This window comes from Marmota monax, unplaced genomic scaffold (assembly GCF_021218885.2).
Source record: "Marmota monax isolate L192 unplaced genomic scaffold, Marmota_monax_Labrador192_F-V1.1 WCK01_AAM20220418_F8-fsc00111, whole genome shotgun sequence".
NCBI lineage: Eukaryota > Metazoa > Chordata > Mammalia > Rodentia > Sciuridae > Marmota > Marmota monax.
This window is the reverse complement of record NW_026695067.1, coordinates 1509061-1532666: the sequence shown is the minus strand read 5'-3', so window position 1 is coordinate 1532666 and position 23606 is coordinate 1509061. Positions and strand designations below refer to the sequence as shown.

Genomic DNA, 23606 nt, shown 5'->3' with positions numbered 1-23606 from the left:
ATTTGCTCAAAGCCCTATCATTTTTGTTATTAATATATTTTACAGTAGAATTCATTTTGACATATTGTACACAAATGGAGCACAACTTCTTATTCCTCTGGCTGTACATGGTGCAGTCACTCCACTAGTGTAATTATACATGTATATAGGGTAATTGATGAGGGCCACAACCAAGTTAAGATGGCGCCTGGCAGTATGCTAGGAGGAGTGGTTTCTGAGCCAACGCCAGCGAGCCATTAAGATGATAAGGATTTCTTAATGACTGACTGCTGTATCTAGTTTATGTTAATTAAGTTAAGTTGTGTGTAATTAGTTGGGTATATGTACCTCTGCAGTCCGGCAGAGAAGCGGTGCCTGCTACCTAGGGTACCCGCTACTTTGAGTTCCCGTTCAGTTCCCACTCAGTGCACTCGCAATAAAGTAGTTCCCGCCTCAACCTTCAAGTTGCTTGTCATCTCCCGGTTATTTCTCCCAGCCGGACAATGGCAGGTAATGATGTCTGTCTCATTCTACCATCCTTCCCAGCCCCACCTGTCCCCTTATGCCCCTCTACACAAACTGAAGTTCCTTCATTCTTCCCTATTCCCGCCCCCCACCCCGCCTCACTATGGATCAGAACCCACGTATCACAGGAAAAATTTGGCTTTAGTTTTTTGGGGATAGCTTATTTTACTAGCATGATTATTCTCTAGTTCCATCCATTTACCTGTAAATGCCATAATTTCATTTTTCTTTAAAAACGCCTATCATTAATTAGAGGTAAAGCCAGAGTTTAGAAACTATATTCCATTCCAAATATAACATGTGTTTCATTATTCCACATTAACATTAGTTTTAAAAAGAGAGTAAAGAAAATAACTGAAGGAGCTGGGGTTGTGGCTCAGCAGTGGAGTGCTCACCTAGCAAGTGGGAAGCCCTAGGTTTGATTCTCAGCACCACATAAAAATAAATAAAGGTATTGTGTCCAACTACAACTAAAAAACAAATACCTTTAAAAAATTAAAAATTTAAAAAAGATAACTGAAATGTTCACAAATGAAGATATTTATGAAATTATTTTCTTACATAAAATACCTACTTCAGCCATCTCTTCTTCCTCCTCCTCTTCTGAAGTCACTTCTTCTGTTGTTCCATTCTGAAATACAGAAATAATTTACCAGTTCTACACAGAACAAATAGACACATGCTGAGTATATTAGAACACCAGTACCACAGCTTTAAGGTCAAACTATCAATCATTCATCACTGCAGTCCACTAACAGAGGGTTTACTAACATTAAAACAATTTATTAAAAATTTTATTTTAAAATCTAGCTTTGATTTGAAAAATACATTTGTTGGCCTTCTAAAAATAATTTTAAACATTTTAACCGCTGCCTTAGGAATAAAAAAAGCAATAAGTCAAATATAAAACTGAAAAAAAAATTTAAACATAAGCTAATTTAAAATATTATTTTATTTATTTGGTTATGTGTAGAAGGTCAATACTAAACCACTGATTCCTTAAATATCCTTTTTTTTAACTTGAAAAGCCTGAATCTTTATACAAATTCAACTGCTTCACATTTAAAAAGGCCAGATGTGTTATAAAGGAGTAGATACTTCACAAAACTAAAAACTATAAAATAATCACTTCACTAAAGAGCCAATTTCTTTCTAAAAACATTCTTAACTAGAAAATACCTAAAACACAATTTACTGTTCATACTCAAATTAATCTGAGTGTTTTTTAGGAAAGGCCTTTATATACAGTTTTGGCAAAGTTTTTCAAAAGGACAAATTTCCTAGGCCACGGCACAGGTGTAGACATACATCTTTAACCATGAAGGTGAGCTTAGGTTAGTACTCAGAATGTCTGAGATCAAGAAACTAGGATCTAGAGACCAAACCAAACCAACAAAAATCTCAGCAGTATCTAAACATCCGCTCTTAGCTATTCTGATAGTGTAATTCTTACGAAAGTCATTATCTCAGAAGATATAATTCTGCTGGAAAATTTTATGTGGGCACAAACACATACCCACAATGCAGAATAAACTTATATTTGTATTAAATCTGCATCTTTTTAGATATTTATTATTCATCTCTTAGAAACTGAATGACAAAAGCAAGCAAGCAGCAGCTCCCAAAATAGTGTGATTCATCCTTTCTTCATTTCCCTAAATTATATATTCCAAACCAGACTATTTTTGGTGTGTAAAGAACATACCTAAACTAAAAGTCCCACATACAAATTGGAATACATCAGTTACTGAGAGAGCATTTTAAAAATGCTACTTTCAGAACTTGCTCTCAGAGAACCTATTTTCAAAAAGTTCTTAGAGGATTCGGACATGTAGCCTCACCTATAACCATCAACCTAGTCCCTGAGCAATGACACTTTCCAGAAAAACACAAGTAATTACCAAAACAAAGCTAGTTAGAGTTGTGAACCCAAAGAGGAATTTTATTTCAAGATGTGGCCTGACCTTCAAAACCCCACTGAAATGACAGAAGAATTTTATAAAAGAAAGCTCATTGCTACACTAAGAAAACAAACAAGAGGAATACCATCGGTGAACCAAAACTACAAGAACACTTTTGAAAATAGAAAGCAGACGGAATCAGACTGCTGGTTTGAGAAAGCCATACTCAATCTAGATAACTTGGGGAATAACTGAAAAAGTTAAAGGAAACTTTAAGATGAACCACACATTCTTTTTTGTACTTGTCCCAAGTACAGTTGGTAAGGATGGCTCTTCTATAGGAAGCCTAGCTTGATGGCCTCTTACTACACATGTCAGACCCAGTAAGAGTGGACAAAATGTTTTCAATACAATGATGCAGCAGCAAAATCTCTTAACAGATTATCTCTTTCTTTTACTTGGGAGTTGGAAAATCCCACCTGTCAGTACCTCCCTATCCTTATGCCACAGGAAGAGCAAAGGTCTGCAAACCAGGAATAGGAGACCACAGCAGAGAAAAAGGAAAATTCTGCAGATACCCATATAAACAATTGGATACTCACCAATGGTATATCTCATCTATAAATGAGCAGAAAACCAAGTATCATCAGATAGCTGAACTAAATGACAACCTTGAAAAGTCCCTTGTCAAACAAGCCAAACAAGTGACCTGAAGCATTACTAGTAAAGGAAACAAAACAAACAAACAAAAAAAAACACTAACTGGAATCTTTAGCAGTAACTGGGAAGCTATTGCATTTACTAAATAAAACAGATTACTATGCAAAGGACAAAACAGTTCTGGGAAATAAAACACAAGATTTTAAGGAGAGGAGAGGAAATTATATTGAATGGGCCAGAGAGCACAATGGATTTGACTGAATAAAGTATTTATGATTAAAAACACCAAACTGCGGGGGCTGGAGGTGTAGAATACTTGCCTAGCATGCCATCTGGTCCTGGGTTTGATTCCCAGCACTGCAAAAACAAAACAAATGAAGACGACCAAATTGTGTCATTCACTGAGAATATGGAGAAAAAAGATAAGGGGGGAAAAGACAGAAGAATTGGAAATAAGAGAATAGTTAAGGGACACAGAAGGTAAAAATACAGAAATCCAATATTTTTCCAAAGAATTCAGGGAAAGAAAAAAAAAAGAAATAAAAGAGATAATTGTTGCTGAACTAAAGAAAGATTGTAGAATATTAAGAGCTCTGAATGCCCCAAAGAAAAACTGACAACTTAAAAAATCCAGACTTCACAGTTAAAGAGAAAACCAAACCAGTTTCCAGAAAAGGGGGCTGGGGGGGTGGGGGGGGTGGGGAACGCAGAAAGACGACTCAGACAAGCATCAGACTTTTCGTCTGTAAAAATAAAAACCAACAATGAAAGTGTAAAGAACTGGGAAGAGGGCATGGTGGTGCACACCTTTAATCCCAGCAGCTTGGCAGGAGGATTAAGAGTTCAAAGCCAGTCTCAGCAACTCAGCAAGACCCTGTATCAAAATAAAATTTTAAAAAGGGTGGGAATGTGGTTCAGTGGTTAAGCACCCACTTAACCAGGGTTCAATCCCTGGTTCCAAAAAAAAAAAATGGGAAAAGACTCAAATATTAATATACCCAGGGGACAGTGTGGCAGAGAGTGTAACACAAGAAACAGCAATAAAAAGACAACAAAAACACCAACAGTTAAGTCTAAGAAACTGCTAATAATATAGCTGAAAGTCACAGGCCCATATTCTCTAACCACAATGACAAACTAGAAGTAGCCCAAAAAATCAGCTGAAAATGTTTAAAGTTCTCCAGATAACTCTTTAGGCTCAAGATGAAATTGACCCTCATACCCTAGTAAACCAAGATAAATACTAGTACAAAGATACCAAGAAATATAGACAAGAAGATTCCTAACAGCACTTTCCTGAAAGCAAAAACTGAAAACAATCTTTCAATTGTTTATGAAGAGTCACATGAAAAAATGTTGATACGAATACAACAATAAAAAGAATTGTAGCTATACACAATATGAATGAATTTCACACACAATGCTGAGAAAAAGATATAAACACATATAGTATGATTCAATATGAAGCTCAAAAACAGGTATCACTAAACTATATTGTACAATGATGCATATATGAGTGATGAAACTAAAGATAAGGAAAGGATTGCTAATTGGAAAACGAAGATCTGGTAGGAAGCTGCAGAAGGTCCTAACAATGTTCTGTTCCTTCTCCTGGGTGGTGACTAAGTAGTAGTTCCTAGGAATTAATTGCAACCATGTGTTACACTATGTATTTCCAATACATGTTTATTTCACAAAAATTTTGGTAGTAAGAGTAATGTGAACAAATATGGGAATATAAACTACTCAGAAATACACTAAAATTTTAAATTTGTGCAATGAAGTGAAACATCACTTAAAAGGTATACTCTTATATATTTGTTTAAAGAGCCAATAGTATCCTTCTGACACAGCCAGCTATGACAGCCCAAAATGGCTCCAGATAGTTTCAATTGTTCTACTGGAGGCCAAATTGCCTCTGGTTGAAAATTATTGGTTTAAACTTTTCTACATCATAGAAGAAAAGATGTAACGCTTCCCAAGTCATAACCCTGACACAAAAATGAAACAAGAGCCTGAAAGGAAACAAAGAACTTTACCATGAGCTTACTTAAAAATAAAGTATTACAATATTCATTCCAACAATGTTTATCATGGGAATGCAAGGATAATTCAAAATAGGACATTCTGTCATGTAATTCACAAATTATGTTAATGCCTATATACAACTCTATATACAATAAGGTAGACCCTACATGCCTTATGTCCATGACATACTATTAACTGAAAAACACAAGTTGCAGATATGCCAGAGAAAGAAGCTCAATATAGAACACGTATTTCTCCCATCTTCTCTCTTTCCTGAGACTTCAATAAAATTACAGTGAGACTAGACCCTGTATAAATTTAAATTAAAAAAAAAAAAAAGGAAGAGGACAAGCATGGTGGCACACACCTATAATCTCAGAGAGTTGGAGGCTGAGGGAGGAGGATTGCAAGTTTGTGACCAGCCTCAAGAACTTAACGAGGCCCTAAACAACTTAGGGAGACCCTGGGAATGTGGCTCAGAGGTTAAGCACCTGTGGGTCCAACTCCCAGGACCAAAAAAAAAAAAAGAGGGAATGATCCTACCATCACAAAAGAAAATTCAACTACATTAAGATTACAGTAAACAGAATAAGATTAATTAATGTAATGAAGTCAAGTAAAGGCACAGGTTAAGGGAATAATAAGAAGGTTCCTTCTATAGCATATATGGAGAGGTTCAAGACTCTGAGATACCAAGTACACTGGAAAGTAGGAGAAACAGGCAGAACTAAAAACCAGAGACTAACCAAAAGTCTGTCCAGTCCTGAAACATGCTGTTCTCCCCCATTTCCTTAAGCAGAACCCAGGCAGAATCTACGTCAGGCAAAAGAGCAAAGATTTCATTACCAGAGAAAGTGAATAGTTCCAGCCATCATTTATTCCTACACCAGGAAATAGAAGAGTGGGAGAGAGCAATTGCCAGTTAGCATAAATTCCCCCTAAAAGCTATCAGTTGATAAGTCTTGGACACAAAGAACTCCAAACCAGTTATTCAAAACCTAAGAATGAGCGAAAAGAGAAGGGTATATTAAAAGGACAACATGAATGAGCAACACAGAATACAAAGATATGTGAGCAAAATTCTTAAAAAAAGATAAACTAAAATATATATTACATATACATTATATATATATTAATAATTATATATTTATATATAATATATATAAGTGTATATATATATATATATGAGTTAGGAAGAACACATAAGAGTACCAAAATAACTTCTTAAAAGACAATTATGAAATACATCACATTTATAAGACCAAAATAGAAAGCCAGGAATAAGGAATGATCAGAAGAAAAAGTTCTCAGAGCATATGGTTCCACATTTGGAGATACATAGTCCCAAATGAGCCACACTTCCCAGCATTCAGTCACCTATGGTCCCATCCCAGAGTTGGCCCTGTGACTTGCTTTAACTTACGAATGCAGCTGAACTAACACTGAAACTGTTCTAGGTCTAATAAGCTTTATGAACATCTGGCAGTTTCTATTTTCATGCTCTTGGAAGCCAAAAATTTGAGTTCTGACTAGCCTCCTAAAGAGAAGCCTCAAAAAGAAGCCCTAGAGGATGAGATATAAGGTAAGGAGAAAAGCTGTGTGAAGAAACGCCAAGATGACAGACATGTGGGTGGTAAAGAAGCCATCTTGGACATCCCAGTGCAGTCAAGTGTCCATATCACACCAGTATTGGTCACCATGTAACTACACAGTGAGAACCTCCCAATGAGGCCAGCAAAAAAAGTCTAGATCAGCCTTTTTAATTCATCCAATAGTGAGAAATGGAAGAAATTGTTGTTTTATGCCATTACATTTTGAGGTCACTGAGTGAGCAGCAATAAATAAAAAACTTAAGACTGTCCAAGTAAAATTTCCAAAAGTTGAAAGAAAATATTCCAGAATTTAAAATTAAAAAGAGTATAGAGATAATATAAGAGACAAGAGATTCAAACCAAGAAGCTTAAAAATCCAATTAGTAGGCATTCTAAAATAAACTGGAAAAGAGAAAGTTAATGCAAAACATAGTAAGATTCAAGATTCCAAATTTGAAAAGACATATACCTTCTGAGTACACAGCACAATGAATTTCATAGACCCACAACTAAGTATACTGTTGTGGTATTTCAGAACACTAATAAGAAAAGCACAAACTCTTAAAAACTTCCAGACAGAGTGTCATGAGTAAGACTTACCAGGCTTCAACACCACTATTGGCTAGAAGACAACAACACAGTCTTTGAAAACCTGGGGTAATCAACCTCAGTTAAAAATTCAAAAAATAAATTAATTTTAAAAATTCAATCAAAGTATCAATTATGTAAAAGGGTGAAATATAATGTAGTTACAATTTATTAGGGAACAAGTGCACCAGGCAATGTTCTACATGATTGACATGTACCAACTCATTTAATGCTCATGGTTTCCTGCAAAAAATAGGTACTAGTGCTATTATTTCCCCCATTTTGCAAATGGAAAATAATGCACAGTGATTAAATGATCAGCCCAAGATATAAGCTAATAAGCAGCAAAACCAAGATTCAAACCCATTGTGGTCTGGCTCCGAAACCTGAACTCAAGGCTGTTTTTTTTCAGAAGCTAGAACTCAGGAAAAGACCACTATTTCATACTTTCTCAGGCTTTTACCTGAGGTTGTACTCAGACAAAATGAAAAAAGGTTGAAAAAGACAATGTGAGATCCGGAAAATGATGAATCTACCCTAGGAAAGCATACAAGAAATACCTTAAGATGAGAGCTGTACAGGCAGCCCAGAGAACAACCTGCCAAGGTCACTGAAGAAAACTTAAAGGAACAGAAGATAGGAGGATCACAGAAAGGGGTTAAGAACAATATTTTCTGTTTTCTTTTTGGCAGTACTGGGGATTGAACACAAGGGCACTCTACCACTGAGCTATATCCCAGGCCCCTCCCCCACCCCCGGACTTTTGAGACAGGGTCTCCCTAAATTGCAGTCCTCCTGTCTCAAGATTGAGAATTTGCAATCCTGCCTCAGGCTTCTGAATAGCTGGGATTACAAGCAAGCATGGCAGCACCCAGTGTGAACACAACTAAAATTATAACACAGATGTTGCAAAACAAAAGGTGGTACAAGAAAGGAAATATCATAATAGAAAACTTGGCTCTATACTACAAAGTTCTATACTACAAAGTTCTAATCATAAACTAGTGATTATTCATATGACTAAATATGTGTTAGGAGAGATAGGTGGGAAAGTAATGGTTTAAGAGCTAAATCTTCATTTATTATAGTAAAAGTCAGTAACTGATGCCTAAATAGGTAATTTTATTCCAAAATAAACTAGAAAAGAGACAGTTTACTTAGGGGTGGTGTTGAGCTAGATCTTTTTTTTTTTTTGGGGGGGGGGATACTGGGGATTGAACCCAGAGGCTCTTTACCACTGAATTATATCCCAGCCCTTTTTTATTTTTTATTTATTTTTTTTAATTTTCAGACAGAGTCTCACTAATTTGCTGAGGCTGGCCTTGAATTATAATTCTCATATGCATTACTATGTCTGGCTGAGCTACTAGAAATTCCTGTTGCTTAAAGAAAATAACATTTGGGTTGGGCCTTAAGAAATACAGATAGATAAAAAAATTAAAAGGGGCGGGTATGTAGTTCAGTGGTAGAGCATCCCTGGGTTCAAGTCCCAGTACCACCAAAAGAGAAAAGCACAGATGGACTTAATGAGATGGCATCCTAGTGAAGGTATTAAAATAAGCAAAGGCAAACAAACAAGAAAGAAATACTTATAGAAACCAGAAATATTAACAACAAAACAGTGGGGTAGGAGGGCAGTTGCTTGCCTATGAGTTAAATTCAAGCAGCTCCAAGCAATGAAAAGAATATTTTTAGTACCTTAAAAAAAAAAAAAGGCAATTTAATAGGAACATAAAAAATTCTAAATAAGCTGTTCAGTAATAAAAAGATAAACCATCCTAGTTTACTTCTGATTGAGACAATTTATTTCAGCTCTTGAACACTAGAGAATTTTTACTTTACCTGACCCGTGGGTAGTGGTTGATCTAGCATCTCAACATCCAGGTGCTTAGGAAGGTTATATAATCTGCAGAGTTCACATATCAACCACTTCAATTGCTGACGAAGCTACAAAACACATTTCAGTAAATAAGCATTGTGTTAAAGAGCCCTTAGAAGACATGAATAATGCTATAACTACTGTAATCAATCCAGAATGAGAAGGTTGTTACTGCCCAACTGCAGCCTATGGACAGAATATAGTCTTTAAAATATTTTTAAGGGCTGCTCATGTAAAAATGTTAGCATAAATACAAAAACAAAAAAAGTAGATATGGTTTAGGTACCATAACTGATCCCTAATAGAATGACATCGACAAAAAGGCAGAAGAAGGGAGTTCCAGACCTGCTCATTTTCTAACTGCTAACTTTTCTCAGAAATTTACAACTTCAGACAATAAAACACTAATGCATTAATAAGACCACAAAAAATAGAGGGAGTGTTTATATATGAATTTTACAATTATACATACCAGAGTCATATTCATTTAAAAGTACAGAAGCAAATGTAATCTAGTAGACAGAGCCTTGGAATATAGATGACTTTGAATATGGTATCTAACTCCCTGGGTTTGAATCGCCCATGTATAAAACAAAGCAATCAAAATGTTCTCAGAATGGAAAAGATTAAATGAAATTTTCTTTGAAAACACTTGCTGTTTAGTAGGCTCTTAAGTGCCTGCCAGGGGGAAAAAAAAAAAAATCACTAAGAAAACTGCCAAGAATACCTCCTTAAATTTCCATTTTTAAATCCAGATTATTTGGTAAGCACATTAACTTTAATCAAGCAAGTTAAAGTATGTGCACAAACATGTTTTTCGTTGTTTAAATTTTTTAATATTTAAGTTAAACAACTGCAATTGAAGAATGGTCAATACCTGGTAGGCTCAGAGGGGAGCTAAAAGACAACTTACTTCACTTGTTCAGAACTAGTTCCCTGGGTGTATCTGACCAATAAAAGATGCAGAGGAAGAAACAGGTTTATGAAAGACTAAGAAAGCAGGGCTGGGATTGTAGCTCAATGGTAGAGCGCTTGTCTCACACACGTGAGGCCCTGGGTTTGATCCTCGGCACCTCGTAAAAATAAATACATAAATAAAAATAAAGATTTTTGTGTCCATCCACAACTAAAAAAAAATATTTTAAAAAAATGACAGAATTAGAATGGGTTAAACCAAGTAAAAAAAACCCTTTCCATAGTGGACAGAGAAGCAAGTGGAAATGAAGAAGGCTAAATACTAAATTAGGATCAAACAAAAATCCTCATGCTTAAAAGGAAGCAAAAGCCCCAATACGGGTTTGTTATCTATCCAATAAGTTCTATTTTATATTAAGTACACAAATGAAGATGAGGCAGGGTGAACAGGAATATAGCCCTGGACGCTCAGACCCCCAGCACAGAAGCAGGTATGGGAGCATATGGGAGAGACAGCAGGATAGTGGAGTCTGACCAAGCAATAAGAAAAACAGGGTAGTACCTCTTTAAGGAATTTCTCTACCCAACCTGGAACCCTTCCCCCCACAGAATGTTTGAGGGATAGGGGAAGAAACTAAGATCATAGGGAAGGATTTAAGAAATTCAGAAGCCTGACTGACAGGTCTTCAAAACTTATTTTGGGGGTTTAGAGAACAGAGGTATTAAAAAATGCTCTAAGATATTCCCAGGTTCAGGTACAGTGTCCAGTTTCATTACTTCATTTTGTCCCAATCACAATCAAAATGAGAATTAAGAAAAAATATGACAGGGTGGTAGAGTACTAGGCAATAGATGAGTGTAAACTGAGATGTGATCATTTTAAAACACTTGTGGCACATCTGAGATTCCCTGGACATATATGATATACACGTATGGATTTAAAACTCTGGAGATAATTTTTAGCTAGAGATAGAAATTTAGAAATCCCTAGACTATATATAGGTCATGACTTAAATAATGAGAGTAGAAGATTACTCACAAAAATCACAGAATGAAAACAGAAGAGTCATACCAAGAAAAACAGCTCAGAGAAGATCAAAGGAAGAAAATAAGAACAGGAGACAGTGATCTGTCAAAAGTCCCCATTAGATTATCAATTCTCAGAGGACAGAAACATGCCTTGTCTTTTTATAACCACGACTTATCACAAAGTCTTGCATAAAAGCCAATCAATATTTTTAAAAAATATTTTTCTATGTTCAATTAACAGCTTCCTGTATTTATCCAGGAAAAAAAAAAAAAAAAAAGATAAAACCAGCATACAGACTTTTTACAACACTGTACATAAAAGGGAGAGGATACATAGACTGTTCCTTGCATTTTCACTTAATATATCTTGGAACTTTCATATCTCTAACAGAAAGACTGGCTGCATTCTTTTTTAACTACAACAGAATATTCTATTATACACCTATACACAATTTTTTTTTATTTTACGAACTATTGGTGACACTACGTAATAAATGTTTATTGAATGGAAGAATATTTCAACAAAGGAATAATCAACAATATCAAAATGCTACAGAGGGGGCAATTTGGAAACTAAAAATGGAGCCATGAAATCAGACAACTAGAAGATAAATTTTAGTCCCACAATGAAAGCAGAATCCAGATTTGAGTTTGGTGACTTAAAAGTGAAAATATAAAGCTTATTCTCTCTAGAAACCAGGCAAAAGCCCTAAAATGAAAGGTTTTTTTTTCCCCCTTCATGTAAATGTTTGATTTTTAAAATAAAATTTAGCCCAATTTTATATCCATTTTATTTAACTGTATGAGCATTTTTTTGGGGGGGGGCGGGGGAGGGGGGTCCTACCAGGGATTGAACTCAGGGGCACTCAACCACTGAGCCACATCCCCAACCTTATTTGGTATTTTATCTAGAGACAGGGTCTCACTGAGTGCTTAGCACCTTGCCATTGCTGAGGCTGGCTTTGAACTTGTGATTCTCCTTCCTCAGCCTCCTGAGCTGCTGGGATTACAGGCGTGCACCACCACGCCCGGCTGTATGAGCTTTTTTGATATAACATTTTAGACACTGAAAAATAACTGCAATCATTCCTGCTATAGAAGTAGTATCCTCATTTTCAGAGGCAACCTCCTAAAAGGTGGTGCTAACAACAGGGTTATATCTAGCACTCTGTCCATTATCATAACCCTGTGCCAGAGATGTGAACATGTTTCTATCTTTTAATTTTTACCCCTTACCTTTCATGGCTCTCCAAACAAACCTTAATTTTTAAAATATTTTCAAACTGATGTCCTTTTGTTCTTAAAAACAGATGTGTTTAAACCACCTATAGCTTATTTTGACAAAAATCTAAGTTAAAGACACTAATATTCCAAATAATCAGGTCTCTCAAAACTATCTATAATCTATTCTTTATTGATTTAAAATACCACGGGGGGCTGAGGCTGTAGCTCAGTGGTAGAGTGCTTGCCTTACAGGTGTGAGGCCCTGGGTTCGATCCTCAGCACCACATAAAAATAAATAAATAATAAATAATGATATTTAAAAAATAAAATAAATAAAATACCACGGGCTGGGGTTGTGGCTCAGAGGCAGAGCACTTGTCTAGCATGTGTGAGGTACTGGGTTCAATTCTCAGCCCCACATATAAATTAAATAAAGGTCCACTGACAACTAAAAAAAAATATTTTAATACCACATTTACCTTAAATTCTCATCTGCATGACTATTTCTAAATTTCTTCTGACACATCCAGTGCCAGTATACAATATTTTATTTAATATTTGAAAGCGCAGGTTATCTTACTACCTGTTTAAATTTTTTATTTTTTATTATTTGCTCTTCATAACAAACTTCAGAGCCATTCTGTGAAGTTCCAAAAATAAATCTGTTGGGAGTTTTACCGGTGATGCATTAAGATTTATAAATTAATATGAAGACATAGGGGGGTAAGTGACATATTTATAACATAGGAGACTGCCCTTCCAGGAACATAGTGCCCAGTCTTTATTTCACTCAGCAAAATTTTGGAGCTTTATTGATACAAGCCCTGAACATCTGAGTTTATTCCTAGATGTTTTAATTGTTGTTGTAATTATCAGTAAAATAGTATTATATTTGCTACCTGATAAAATAGATTTTAATAAAATAGATTTTATAAAATAGATTTTAATCAATCATCTTAAAAATTTTCAGTTGATTCCTTTAGATTTTTTGGTAAACGATCATATCACACACAATGATGGGTAATTTTCTATAGGACTTTATGACATCATGGGAAAACATGATAATGTCTAAAAAGAAAACCAAAGAATATGACCTCAATTATTTAAACATATGTATAAGGGTATATATATTTTACTAGCAAAGAAAAAAAATTGGTAGAAAATAGTCATATCATTAATGGTCATATTAGGTAAAGAAATTAAGGGAGATTTTAATCTTCCTGGTTTTGCTTGACTGTATTTTACCAGTTTTCTCACAATGGACACTTATGAATTTATAATCAAAGAATAAAAATGTTTTTAAATTTTTATAAAATGAAGATACATTTCTTCACACGGTAGTCCTCCCTTGTCCCCAGTTTTGCTTTCTGCAGTTCAAGTGACTTGGATCAAAACGATCTGAAAATGCTTAATGGAAAATTTCAGAAGTAAACAACTCATAAGCTTTAAATAACTTTTATTACAGTGTATTGTTATAATTGTTCCATTTAATTATTTTTTATTAATCTTACTGTACCTAACTTATAAATTAAACTTTATCTAGGTACATTTATATATATATAGAAACCACATATATATATATAACACAGCATATTAGGGTTAAGTACTATCCATGGATTTATGCATCTACTGATAAGGGGGTACTGCTATTTTAAAAAAAAAAACAAAAAAAAAACTTCTATTTGAATATCTTTGGCTTTTGTTGCAGGCTATTGACCCTTGACAGAAAAAGCAATTCCTTAACACTAGTATTTGCCTCATTCTATCATTATTCCTTCACATCTGCATTAGCATTTTTCCCTTTTCTACTCCCCACCTTAGCTAGTAGTCTTTACCAAAAATGCTTGTTTGATTTAACGTGAGGATGCTGGGAAAAGAAATTTCTAATTCCTAACCTAAAGCAAGGCTATTCTTGGGGCAAATTTAAGAAGAAATAAACCAGCCAACCAACCAAGCAGGTAGTAAATACATCCTGAAGAACTTAAAAACTTAAAAAACACACACACCCACACCTTGGTATTTGACCCCTGTATTATGATTATCAATCATTAATCATTATGATTACCTCTTAACACAGAAGTTCATGAGAAAAAAAAAATAAAGTAGGTTCTGACTTATATTCTCACCGTGTTGTTGTTCTTAGTATCTTCTAGACGTTCCAGAACTGATGTCAGAGTTGGGTCATCAGAGTCCACAAACCATATTGGTGAAGAAGATGGGTAAGATTCCTGTTATAGAAATACCTATGTAAAACACATTTACATACAGACTAATCCAGATATGCAATAAATCATATCACTGAATGGCAAAATGTCAAGTGAAATGTATACGGGGAAGAAAAGTAACACATTTAAATCCATGGGGGATAATCAAATTTCCTTTTATTGGAATTTAAAAAGCAAATAAAGTTTTATAGTTCAATCTTGCCTATCCCAAGCCACACAATTCGTTAAGTCTAAAAATAAGACAGAAGTACTTTCCCCAGCAACCAACATGAACAAGTGAATACACTGTAAAACTTAAAATTTTTCAAAAGTAAATACAAAAGGTATTCAAGCAAGGAAACAGGCTTCCCTCCTTTACAAAGAAAGGTCTATCCTTGCTTGGATTCTCCAGCTTTCACCTTTTTCCAGGGCTTTAAAATCTGGAATCATAATAAAGCACTCAAATAACAAAAAATGTTTCTTAAAAGTACAGTTTATAGGGCTGGGGTTGTGGCTCAGTGGTAGAACACTTGCCTCCCATGCGTGAGGCACTGAGTTCAAACCTCAGCACCACATAAAAATGAAAGATATTGTGTCTACCTACAACTAAAAAATAAATATTAAAAAAGCACAGTTTATAGATTTAAACTGTACTACTTTTACCTTTTAATCTAAAAGAGACCTAATTCTGAATTCTTAAAATAAAGCCAGGGAACACATGTCTCTAAATCCTTGCGAAATACTTTTGTTTTTCAGGATCTTTTACTCACTCTTGACTTCTGAGTTGTGTTAACTACAGAAGTTACTTTGAGATTTCCCCCCACTAAAAAAAAAAAAAAAAAAAATCTAAAATTTATCCCATTTAATTTTGCCTTTTTCCAAATAATTTTCCATTCCTTTTTAAACTAACACAGAAGGTTACTTCTAAAGAAACAGATTTATTAAATGAAATTAAGATTACTTCTTAAATATAGCAGGTGTTACAAGGCAGAATGAACAGCAACACAGAGCTTTCACAGTGGACATTAAACTTTCAATTGCCTCAGGAGTTCAATTGCCTTTTGGGATAGTCATTCTCTTTGTATAGCCACAGTTATGTTCACAATGATGCTCTTGAGCTCTATAGAAGGCAGCTTTTAAGATGACCCAAATAATCCTCACCTCTTGTAAAATTCCCTCCCCTGGACTTAGTGGTTCACTTCTATCAAACAGAATACAGCAAAAGTAATGAGATGTCACTTCTGAAATTGGGTTACAAAAAGATACCATCTATCTTGCTCATCTCTCTTGTTCTTCCACTGACTGCTCTGATGAAAACCAACTGCCATGTGGTGAGCTGTCCTATGGAGGGGCCCACATCGGCAAGGAAATGAAACACAAACATTTCTGACCAATAATAGCAGTTAAACCAAGGCACTTAAATTAGTCCAACACCCTGTGAGAAGATGGATCCTGCCATGAACTCTAAGAATAAGCCTGGAGGTGAATCCTCTTACCTGTCCAGCCTTAGATGCCTATGGCCTCTGCCAACAACTTCACTGGCCCATGAAAGACATTAAGCCAGTGAGCCCAAGGTAAGCTGTACAGATTCTTAACTCACAGAAAACTGTGAGAGAACATTTGTTGTTTTAAACTGCTGGGGTTTTTTGTTACAAACCAATGTATCTATTGCTAATTCAAATACCATAAATTTCTAATATTTCATTCTATCACACAAACCAACTAAAATTTAAAGAATTTTGCACAAAGAACCATTGCTTTGAGAACTATAAGCTCAATTATAACATAGCTGAAACCACACAATCTGAATATTTTTAAAAGCATTTTACCAAATATTCTTAAAAAAAAAAAATTACTAAACAGGACACGATTAATGGTACCTAGTACACCTGTTTGTTAACGGTTTATTTTTGTGTTCCCATTCCTTTCTTACTGTGTCCCAAATATCTTTACAGGAAAAGGTAAACTATCTTTATAATTAATCCTGTTTTAAGGAAAACCACTTAGTATTGCCTCTTGGGAACATGCTGTGTAGACACAAATTTTTACTGTTTTAGTTTTGTATTTACTTTAGCCTTTGAAAAACAAAGCAAGACTAGACTTAGAACTTCAAAGTATAAGCGGGAGCTGGAGCTCAGTGGTAGAGCACTTGCTAAGCACGTGTGAGACACTGGTTCAATCCTCAAACCACAAAAATAAAGGTGTTGTGTCCATCTACAACTAAAAAAAAAAAAATTTTTTTTAAAAAACGAAATTCAATGTATAGATTAGTGTTTGTCTAAAAAACTTCTGCATGAGAAAAACAAGTCCTGAGATTCCTCACAACCATATTAAAAAGAACTGGAAAAATCTTAACAGACCTAAAACCTTTCTTTAACCCTGTACATAAGGTATATAACAGACCTGTGCAATGGTTCTCAAAGTGGGGCGCTCAGACCCCAGGTCTAAAATTTTTACAAGAATATTAAGATATTGCCATTTTTTTTAAAGAGAGAGAGAATTTTTTAATATTTATTTTTTAGTTTTCGGTAGACACAACATCTTTATTTTATTTTTATGTGGTGCTGAGGATTGAACCCAGTGCCCCGCACATGCCAGTTGAGCGTGCTACCGCTTGAGCCACATCCCCAGCCCTTAATTGCCATTTTTATGGTAAAGATATTTGCATAAAAGTGCAAATACAGTGGTGGGTAAACCTACTGGTACCTTATCACAAATATAGGCAATGACACCATACTACTAATAGTCATATACTTAAGGTGTTTGAAAGAAAGGAAGGTCAGTTTTGCGTAAGAATGTCTATGATGATGGGCTTGGCTGTAGCTCAGAAGTAGAGCGCTTGCCTTGCACGTGTGAGACCCTGGGTTCGATCCTCAGCACCACATATAAAATAAATGAATAAATATTTATATCTATATATATATATATTTATATATACACACATATATAGGGGTATTTATCTTTAAAAAAAAGTGATGAAACGGCAAAAAATATTTTTATTAAATCTTGATCCTTAAATATGTTGTTTTAGTACGCAGTAATCAAATAGGAAGTATACATGAGCACTCCTACAGAACACTTGAGAAAAAGCACTTGTGTGATGTGAGGTGAACTAACCATGTTAATGAAATACTATTTTTACTTGAAAGGACAGACAACTAACAAACAATTATTATGCTGACTTGGGGCTTTTTTTGGTTTTTGTGGGGTTTGGAGGTATGGAGGATTGAACTCAGGAGCACTTGACCACTAAGCTATATGCCCAGCCCCATTTTGTAGTTTATTTAGAGACAGGGTCTCATGGAGTTGCTTAGCACCTCACTTTTTCTGAGGCTAGCTTTGAACTCACCATCCTCCTGCCTCAGCCTCCCGAGCCACTAGGATTATAGGCCAACTTGGGGTTTTGGCAGACATTTTTCTCAAAAATGAAGAGAGAGATCCTGTCATTTTGAGGAAAACAAAGGACGGTATATATTGCCAAAAATAAAATTCAAGTTTTCAGGCAAAAACTCAGAATTCTGACTTTTATGAACTACTACAAGCCTGTAGCTTCCCAGGAGTACTGCAGTGAGACTGATGGTGATATCATACCAATGAACATAACCTTTTTTTTTTTTTCTCCCTCTGGGCTTTTTTTTTTTTTTATTAGTTGTTCAAAACATGACATAGCTCTTGACATATCATATTTCATACATTTGATTCAAGTGGGTTATGAACTCCCATTTTTCCCCCATATACAGATTGCAGAATCACATCAGTTACACATCCACGTTTTTACATACTAGTGTCTGTTGTATTCTGCTGTCTTTCCTATCCTCTACTATCCCCCCTCCCCTCCCCTCCCATCTTCTCTTTTTACCCCATCTACTGTACTTCATTTCTCTCCCTTGTTTTTTTTCCCCCTTTCCCTTCAGCTCCTCTTATATGTAATTTTGTATAACGATGAGGGTCTCCTTCCATTTCCATGCAATTTCCCTTCTCTCTCCCTTTCCCTCCCACCTCTCATCCCTGTTTAATGTTAATCTTCTTCTCATGCTCTTCCTCTCTGCTCTGTTCTTAGTTGCTCTCCTTATATCAAAGATGACATTTGGCATTTGTTTTTTAGGAATTGGCTAACTTCACTTAGCATAATCTGCTCTAGTGCCATCCATTTCCCTGCAAATGCCATGATTCTGTCATTTTTTAGTGCTCAGTAGTACTCCATTGTGTATAAATGCCACATTTTTTTTATCCATTCATCTATTGAAGGGCATCTAGGTTAGTTCCACAGTCTAGCTATTGTGAATTGTGCTGCTATGAACATCCATGTAGCAGTATCCCTATAGTACGCTCTTTTAAGGTCTTTAGGGAATAGTCCAAGAAGGGGAATAGCTGGGTCAAATGGTGGTTCCATTCCCAGCTTTCCAAGGAATCTCCATACTGCTTTCCAAATTGGCCGCACCAATTTGCAGTCCCATGAACATAACCTTTTGATAATGTATAATGAAATGTCTCAACACACAGAAAATCTCAATGAACCAATAATTTCTAATAGGGCTGGGGATGTGGCTCAAGCAGTAGCGCGCTCGCCTGGCATGCGTGCGGCCTGGGTTCAATCCTCAGCACCACAAACAAAGATGTTGTGTCCACTGAAAACTAAAAAATAAATATTAAAAAATTCTCTCTCTCAAAAAAAAGAAGAATTTCTAATAGCCAATGCAATAATATCATGAAAGAATAAAAGATCCATTCAAAATTCAAGAAGAACCAAGTTTTGCAGAGTGTCAAAAAATAATATTCACAATTATCTAAAATGACTATTAAAATATTTCTTTTTCCAACCAGGTATCTATGTGAGCTGGACTCCATTACAACCAAAACAAGATATCACACCACAATCTGAATATGAAAGTAAATGACAGAGTAGACAAAGAAATTAGGAGGGGAAATTAAAAAAAAAAAAGTCTTTGCTATTTTTCTCACTAAAATTTTTTGTTTAGAAAAAATGTTTTTTTCTATAAAAACATTTAACAATATGTATTAAGTTTAACGTTTTAAATATCTCTGTTTAAATTTCTAATGATAAATATCAAGATATAACTGACAAAAAGTTCCTAAGGCCAGGCACAGTTTTTCAAGCCTGTCACCCCAGCAACTTGAGGCTGAAGGATCAGTTTCAAAATAAAAAAAATAAACAGAGGACCAGGCAAGTAGCTTAGTAGTAGGTTCAATCCCAATATAGGAAGAAAAAAAGAAAAACAAGAGAGAAAGAAAACTCCTTGGGCCATCAATACATTTTTTAAAGTATGAAGGAGTTTTTACCCCAAAACTTTTGAGAACTGCTGCCTTCCCCTCATTTCACTTCTACCTATCCCCACAGAACGTCTTCCTTGGAAGAAACCACCTTTCTTCACCAATCTGGTTCCACTGGAGCTGCTTTTTTGCTACCACCTCCCTTGAAACAAAACCTCAATAAAAAAACTCTAACAACCTATCCCATTCTCAGTGATGAACTGTCAGGTAGGTGAAGCCAGAAAAATCTGAGACTAAACTTCTCTCCAGACAAGACTACACTTCTCTCTTTCTAAGAGACCTGGAGTCACTGGAACAATTTGGCCAGTCAGGGTAGCCAGCATTCATCTTGCCAATACTCGGAGAATACATGGAGTCATACTGCTTCCTGGAGGGCTGTATGTAGGTAGGTAACTATACTTTTGCCGTGACTGAAATTCATTTCATTGAACACTTGATATCATTTTTACCCATCCGATACACAAATGCTAGTACCTGGAAAGACAAAAAAAAATAAAAGTTTCTATATGGTACAACGTACAATATAATTTGTTCCATCTCCAGAAACCAATTCAGCAATATGAACTGAAAGCCACCATTTTTAGGAACATTTCAAAGACATTTCCTATATGCACAAGGATTCAGCTCTAGCTGTTGATGTTCAGAGCAGCAGCCACCTATATATCCAGTATTAGGAGATACAGCTGACTAGAGAGTTTAGTCATAAAACACACAATAATTAAAAGCACACAATAATTAAAGACACTGCAGAGGCCTAAGCTATGACATACCTACAATACTACTAAATGAAAAAGATTACAAAACAACCTGACATTTTTCAAAAGGGAGAGGGAACATATATAAACATAGCAGAAAAAAAGATGATCACAAGATATTATATCAAAATTCTGATCATGGGGCTGGGGATGTGGCTCACGCGGTAACATGCTCGCCTGGCATGTGCGGGGGCGCTGGGTGCGATTCTCAGCACCACATAAAATAAAGATGTTGTGTCCACCGAAAACTGAAAAATAAATATTAAAAAATTCTCTCTCTAAAAAAAAAAATCTGTTCATGTCTTCATCTATCAGGCAATTTTTTTCTAGTTTTGTTTATCTGGTTTCTAAATTTCTTACAACACAAATGTCTTGTTCCCCATATTATAAAATATCCACCAACACCCTTGTACACAATGTTCAGCATAAGCTCATCAAGTTCAAGGCTTGTTCAATATAATATTTAAAAGACAATTTACTTTGAAAGGTATGTAAAATGGTGACAAATACTTAAACCTTTAATATTTTCAATCTCTCATATATATAAACTTTGCAATTTTTACAAGGTTTATCATTTTTCTTGCAAAGATAGTTTTCTAGTTATTCCTCTTTAAAAGGACCTGTGATATGTCAGTTTTTAAACATTATATGGTACTCAAAAATCCCAGGCAGTTTTTCCTGCTGCGAATGTTTAAGCGCTTTCATCAGTAATGAAAATCTGAAAGACAAATACAAGTATCTAATTATTCAAGACCTTTATCTCTCCTCCATTTTACTATTAGTTTTATAGTGATGTTAAGGCTTGTAGAATGAAACTGTCTCTGTCCCCATAAAGTTTACCCATAGCGGACAAACTTCACACAAGTTCATCACTACTACCATCACCTCTATAAAACTGTCCTATTCTGGGCTAACACAACTCAAAGTTAATCATGAAGATCTCTTTACCTGTCCTTGTTTTAGCAGTCTTTTTGTCTTGTCCAGAAATTACATTTTTCTACATAAACCAACCACAGACCAACAACATGTCTACCTCAAGAACCAGCAAAGCTGGCCACCAGAATGCTCAGTTTGGGGCATCTTTCCAAATGGAAGGATACAGCTACCTCTAAGGATTTTGTAATTTTTTGAAAACCAATGAGCATACTTCTTGTAGGTTCAGAGACACAGCAGTGTTATGGAACACATTACCTTCACATTTTGCTGTTCAATAAATGTGGAATGGAGCATAAAGTAAACTGACAGAATTGACTATACAGTACCTTAATAAAATCTTAAATGCTTTGACAACATAAGATACCAAATGTGTGTATGTAGTTGTCTATTAATGACTTTACTACATAAAGGATAAAGTAATAACTGTGAGCCCACAAAAGCAGAGTAAAAAAATCTAACAAAGAAAAGTGCATACACACCTTAGTGATTTTTAAAATATGCTTAAATATTCAAAGACAGGAAGCAAATTACAGTTACTCAGAACATCATTCTTAAGTGAAATTTGGCAGAGAAAACAATGGTGCTGAAAAGGATTTGAACCACCTAAGCTACAGAAACCCAGTGAAAGGCTTCCATGGTTCTTCTGACTAGCCATCATCTTTCAGAATGATCTTTGGAAGATAATCCAAACCGCTGTTACAAAAACCTTGGGGGAAAGCCCTGTTTTATTACTCTCCAGTAATGCTTTGCATTTAGTAATGAGTATTTCAATTCAATTTTCCACCCCTCAACTACCTAACATTTACCTAATACTATAATCCTCCAGGTCTAAGTTTAGCCAAAACAACAAGAAAAACGCAAGTTACTAAAAGACACACCACTCATGAAAGGGAAACCCAAGTTTCTTCTTCACATATCCCTTTCTTTCAAGGAAAAAAAAAAAATAGGGAAGGGGGAGAATAGATGAATTTGGCCCTATATTATAAACTGATCAGATAAATGAGAAAACAATGATTCTGGATTGAAAGTACCATGTGAGAGCTTAAGACAGTCCTGATAACTGTAAATGTTTCTCTCAGAGTTTAATTTGGAAAGGTAACCTGTCCCAGGAGGAAAAACCAAAGAAAGGTCTTAGACTCCTTAGTCAAGATTAGTTCATTATTTCCTTTGTACAACTTGGGTGGGACTACTTTTTAATCAGTGTAAAAACCAGAAAAACAGGGGCCGGGGTTGTGGCTCAGCAGTAGAGCGATCGTCTAGCACATGCGAGTCGCTGGGGGTTTGATCCTCAGCACCACATAAAAATAAATAAAATAAAGGCATTATGTCCAACTACAACTAAAAAAAATTTTTTAAAAAAACAGAAAGTCAAAATGAAGGTCAACAGCATTGCCTTACTTCCCATAAAAATCTGTCATAATAAAGCAATTTCAAAATAAAGTGTTATTCAGACACAAATGACACCATCACTTTCATATTTGTACAGTATAACTGCCAAAGAGGTTCCCTATATATCTCTTCTAGGGCAAAAAGTATTATCTACTTTATGAAGAAACACAGTAAAAGAAGTGATTTGCTTTTTTAGGTCCTAACTACTAAATAAAAACTAGTATGAGCGTGAGCGTGAGCGCGCACACACACCCTACGCTTACATATTCCAATTTAGTGTCTTGCTGTTGGAGGAAGGGCTTTTTGGCAAATAGAAATGTAAGTAGCTAAACAAAGAAATATTCCACCAAAATACTGTGGTAAATAGCCACTCGTGCAGAAAAAATAATGCTATGCAAATAATATAAAAATGAAGTTTCATTTGTTTATCTGGGTTTTTTGGGTTTTTTTTTTTTTTTTGGGGGGGGGTTAACTCTAAAACAACAAATCCCTACCAAGAGTTCCCAGATGCTAAGTCCATAAAAGGAGTTGTCAGCTTATGTTAAATACTTCAAAAGGACTAAAAGAAAGTTATACACAAATTCCCAATAAGGCTGCATAGGTTATTAAAACAAGCTGCTTTGCTTTTTAGATGTGATCATAGCAACTGGATATTAGCACTGACTGGTAATTTGCCTTATTGTCTGAAAATGCAAAAACAATATTTAAGT

At 35.3% G+C, this 23606-nt stretch overlaps 1 protein-coding gene across 3 annotated transcripts in view; it reads right to left on the bottom strand.

Moving 5' to 3' along the window:
* Positions 1–23606, bottom strand: part of Ube2q2 (ubiquitin conjugating enzyme E2 Q2) — a 61361-nt gene that overhangs the window by 34010 nt on the left and 3745 nt on the right. For 2 of the 3 annotated variants that reach the window (XR_006848100.2, XM_046427880.2), the window contains exons 2-4: positions 14447–14548; positions 9116–9220; positions 1079–1135 (exon numbers count right to left, since the gene is read on the bottom strand). Coding sequence is in view for 2 of the 3 variants with exons in the window: in XM_046427880.2 (XP_046283836.1) it covers positions 1079–1135; positions 9116–9220; positions 14447–14548 (264 nt within the window). In the remaining variant the exon portion in view is untranslated. The remainder of the gene's footprint in view (positions 1–1078; positions 1136–9115; positions 9221–14446; positions 14549–23606) is intronic. The other variant, XM_046427881.2, reaches the window with a different exon arrangement.